Source organism: Camelina sativa, chromosome 20, assembly GCF_000633955.1.
Source record: "Camelina sativa cultivar DH55 chromosome 20, Cs, whole genome shotgun sequence".
NCBI lineage: Eukaryota > Viridiplantae > Streptophyta > Magnoliopsida > Brassicales > Brassicaceae > Camelina > Camelina sativa.
In genome coordinates, this window is record NC_025704.1 from 28,162,775 (window position 1) to 28,167,093 (window position 4,319).

A 4,319-nucleotide genomic window follows, 5' to 3' on the forward strand; every position below is an offset into this window, starting at 1 on the left:
ATATATATATATATATATAAATATTAACACTTAACAAGAAAATATTATCTTACCAAAAAAACAAAGAAACTATATTATACTCAATATTTTATATAGTTGAAAACTTGAAATTCTTTTATATGTTCTAAAAAAAAAATCTAGATATATTGAGAATGAAAAGTAAATAATCTAAACAAAAATATTTTTGCAAATATTAAATCCAACCATATTACTTTCATACTTTGTCTCTTCAAATCTCATTTTACAATCCCAAAATATCACTATTTACATCAACACTTCCACGCTTTCCAAATTTGTGAACAAAAGATTTTGGTCAAACTAGGGTATATCAATCAGAAATTAAGAATATACAGATTTTTTTTTAAAAAACCCCTATAACTCTTGTTCATAGCCATTAAACCAAAGGATACGAAAACCAAACTTCTTCATCTTCATAATCATCTTGGAAGAGAAGGTGACACATTCTATTATAAGAAAAGGGCAAGAAAAGCAAGATGTTAACCGGTTCAACTAAACCGAAAACCGCAGATTTTTAATCATAATCTTCAATCATGCATGTTATGATGTGTGTGTCTAAACAGAAGTTGCAGTGGATAAGTCATCAGTGCTGGTTTCCAAGAGATCTAGAAGAGTAATCCTTCCACTATTGGTTCTGTCAAGCTTGTCAAACTGGTTACGAATCGGGTTAATGTCCTTATCCGTTATTTTTTCCATCTTCTTTAATTTGTATATCACATACTCTGCTTTACTGCAAACATAAAACAACAAATATTATACTAAGACTTTTAATGATGCTGATATAACCAAGAAGATCATTAATGCACTAAATACCATATGATAGTAGTCAAAGATATCATAAAATTATAAGCTATGTGTTGAACCTAACGAGAAATATGTTTTGATACTACGAATCAACTAGGAAACGAGAAACGATGCAAATGCTAGGAAAGTGAGCTGATATCACAAAATTTATAAAATTAAAAACCTTATAGAGTTGTAACCTTCAAAGAATTCACAGTGAGTTGTAATATTAATAACTTTATAGAGAATCTTATATGGTAAGTTGGATATCAAATCTTATATGTTCATTTTAATTGGTTATTCTTTTCTTTTTTAAAACTAATAATGTATTTTCGTTTTTATAGTTTAAGTAAATTGCATAAATTAGAATTTGACATTTTTACTTTTAATGACTATTACTAATTTGTTCTTTAAAACCTATATATGTATAATGACATTTGAATGTAATTATATACTCTTATTAAGGTTATTTGTATAATGTACTTCTAAAATATCAAAAATGCGACAAAATTTGATGAAAAACAACATTCATACTCTTCACCATCTCATTCTTTGTCGAGTTGACAAATTAGAAAATACCTATAATGCTGGAGGGGAGTAATCTCAAGGGTGTACTCTAATTTTGGCTGAAGGATATTCTGCTATTAATCTACCTTAATACTGTCTTAAATTTTTTAAATATTAAACATCATATAACATCAAATTTGTATCATTTTTTCCTTTTCATTGGCAATATATTTAACGAGACTGAATTAAGATTGGTTACTCTAGCAGAGCAAACGACAAAGAACAATTGCAATTAGTTTGGTTTAAGAATATTTTTGTCCAAAATTTGCATATGTGAAAGGTACATTGACTTTGACCAAAAATAATTAAAGAACTTGCCCCATGTCTAGCAAGTTTTTTTACATATATGATAATGGTAAATCTATTTGTTTAGTAATAAGAGAATATTATACAAATGTTAACTTTTCATTAATTTGATCTCGTAATTTCCAAGATCTCCTAACAATTTATTTAACAAGAATATATATATATATAAATATTTTAACACTTAAAAAAAATATTATTATACCAAAAAAAAAAAAAAAACTATATTATACTCAATATTGTATATAGTCGGAAACTTGAAATTCTTTTATATGTTCTTAAAAACAAATAAAAATTCTATATATATTGAGAATGAAAAGTAAATAATCTAAACAAAAATATTTTTGCAAATGTTCCTAAAATCCAACCATATTACTTTCATACTTCGTCTCTTCAAATCTCATTTTACAATCCCAAAATATCATTATTTACATCAACACTTACACGCTTTCCAAATTTGTGAACAAAAGATTTTGATCAAACTAGAGTATATCAATCAGAAATTAAGAATATACAGATTTTTTTTTAAAAAAACCCCTATAACTCTTGATCATAGCCATCAAACCAAAGTATACGAAAACCAAACTTCTTCATCTTCATAATCATCTTGGAAGAGAAGGTGACACATTCTATTATAAGAAATGGGCAAGAAAAGCAAGATGTTAACCGGTTCAACTAAACCGAGAACCGCAGATTTTTCATCATAATCATCAATCATGTTATAATGTGTGTGTCTAAACAGAAGTTGCAGTGGATAAGTCATCAGTGCTGGTTTCCAAGAGATCTAGAAGAGTAATCCTTCCACTATTGGTTCTGTCAAGCTTGTCAAACTGGTTACCAATCGGGTTAATGTCTTTATCCGTTATTTTTTCCATCTTCTTTAATTTGTATATCACATACTCTGCTTTACTGCAAACATAAAACAACAAATATCATACTAAGACTTTAATGATGCTGATATAACCAAGAAGATCATTAATGCACTAAATACCACATGATAGTAGTCAAAGATGTCATAAAATTAAAAGCTATGTGTTGAACCTAACGAGAAATATGTTTTGATACTACGAATCAACTAGGAAACGAGAAACGGTGCAAATGCTAGGAAAGTGAGCAAATGAGTACCTAACACAGCCATTGTGGTCGATATCCGCAGCAAAGAACTGAGAGATAGACATGTTTTCACCAAGCACTTTCTTGGCCCGCTCTCTATTCCTCTTATCAATTCGTGCTTCAGCCAAATACAAAAACGCTCGAGCAACAGCTAAAGTAGACACAAGCAACCAAATGGCAGCAAGAAGCCTACCGGACATTGTATGAAAAACCCGGTCACCATACCCAACTGTAGTAACCGACATAACCGAGAAATAAATCGAATCGAACCACCCGATTTCCTCGACAAAATGCATAATCAAAACCCCAAATCCAACGCATAAGACCACAACACCCAATGCCAACCCAACTTTCAACCTAATCCTCATCCTCCCTTTCTTGATATCGATTATATACGATCTTGCTTTCTCCCTGTCATCCGAGCTATCGTTCCTCGCAGCTTCTAACATATAGTTTTCTTGAAGATCAAGAACGTAAGTAACCATTCCACTAAGCAATATATCTATAAAACCAAACCCAACGAGCACAAACAATATCGAAAACAGCTTTGTCATTACGGTATCGGGCGTGATATCTCCATACCCAATTGTACACATTGTTACAATACAAAAGTACAAAGCATCAACGACAGGATGAGTCTGATGAACAACGTAGCAATCTCGATTCAGCCAATAGAGAAGCACACCTAAAGAGAGATACACAACAAGCAAAACAACAACTTGTCTTACAACCATTTTGGAATCAGGTTGCTCTGTTTTCTGATCAGTTGGGTGAGATATATCGTTGATAGCAGCCATAGCAGGAGCTGTTTTAGAGCGGTGGAAATGTCGAGCCGGTTTAGGTTTCCGCACCGGTAGTACACTAGGCTCCGGAGGTGGGATAAGGAGGTCAAGTGAATCGGAGAAGGAAGTTGTGGCAGAGGATGAAGGAGAATAAGGGTTTTGAGAGAGAGCGTCGACGAGAAGAGATGAATCTTTTTTAGAGCCGAAGATTAATCGGTTTTTGAATTGCGATGGAGTCATTGGCATCGGAATCGTGACGTCGTTGTGTTCCTCCGGTAAAGGAAACAGAGACGGTGGTTGGTTGATTCTAGGGATGATCAAGTATTGGCGTAATGGGTCATTGCTGTTACTGCCGTTATCGTCGTTTGCCATCTGGGTTTTCGCCGGGAAACCGGAAAGTTGAGAGATTTCAGGAGAAACCAGGGTGGTTTGATAAAGGAAGAAGCTTTTTTATCTGTCTGAAGTGAAGAAGCCCCACCAAAGAATGAACCTTTTTTGGGTTATGATTTGGCTTTTTGCTTATCCTCAGTGTTATTTATGCTTTGAGAATCGTTCGTAAGTACTGAGGTGATTGATATTGTCGAAAAAGACATGATTTTAAAATAATGGAATAGTTCTAGGAAACAGTAAATTGATTGACACGATACTAGGGATAGTTGTGTCTGTTTTATTTATTTATTGAGATGATTGATATTGTCGAAAAATAAAATATTGAGATGATTGATACATGAAATCGTGAATGGCCTTTTTGGT

At 32.5% G+C, this 4,319-nt stretch overlaps 1 protein-coding gene across 1 annotated transcript; it reads right to left on the reverse strand.

The window, feature by feature from the left end:
- Positions 2,056 to 4,107, reverse strand: LOC104771899 (two-pore potassium channel 2-like). The gene is made up of 2 exons (XM_010496503.2): positions 2,797 to 4,107; positions 2,056 to 2,580 (listed from the first exon to the last, which is right to left on the reverse strand). Exons 1-2 carry the CDS (start codon positions 3,936 to 3,938, stop codon positions 2,406 to 2,408), a joined length of 1,317 nt encoding a protein of 438 aa, XP_010494805.1. The 5' UTR covers positions 3,939 to 4,107; the 3' UTR covers positions 2,056 to 2,405.

Bases quoted from the DNA above. Each gene is read 5' to 3' on its own strand.
- LOC104771899 (XM_010496503.2), bottom strand. From the start codon at position 3,938: ATGGCAAACGACGATAACGGCAGTAACAGCAATGACCCATTACGCCAA. The intron at 2,581-2,796 runs GTACTCATTTGC...TTATGTTTGCAG, and splicing joins GACCACAATGGCTGTGTTAG to TAAAGCAGAGTATGTGATAT.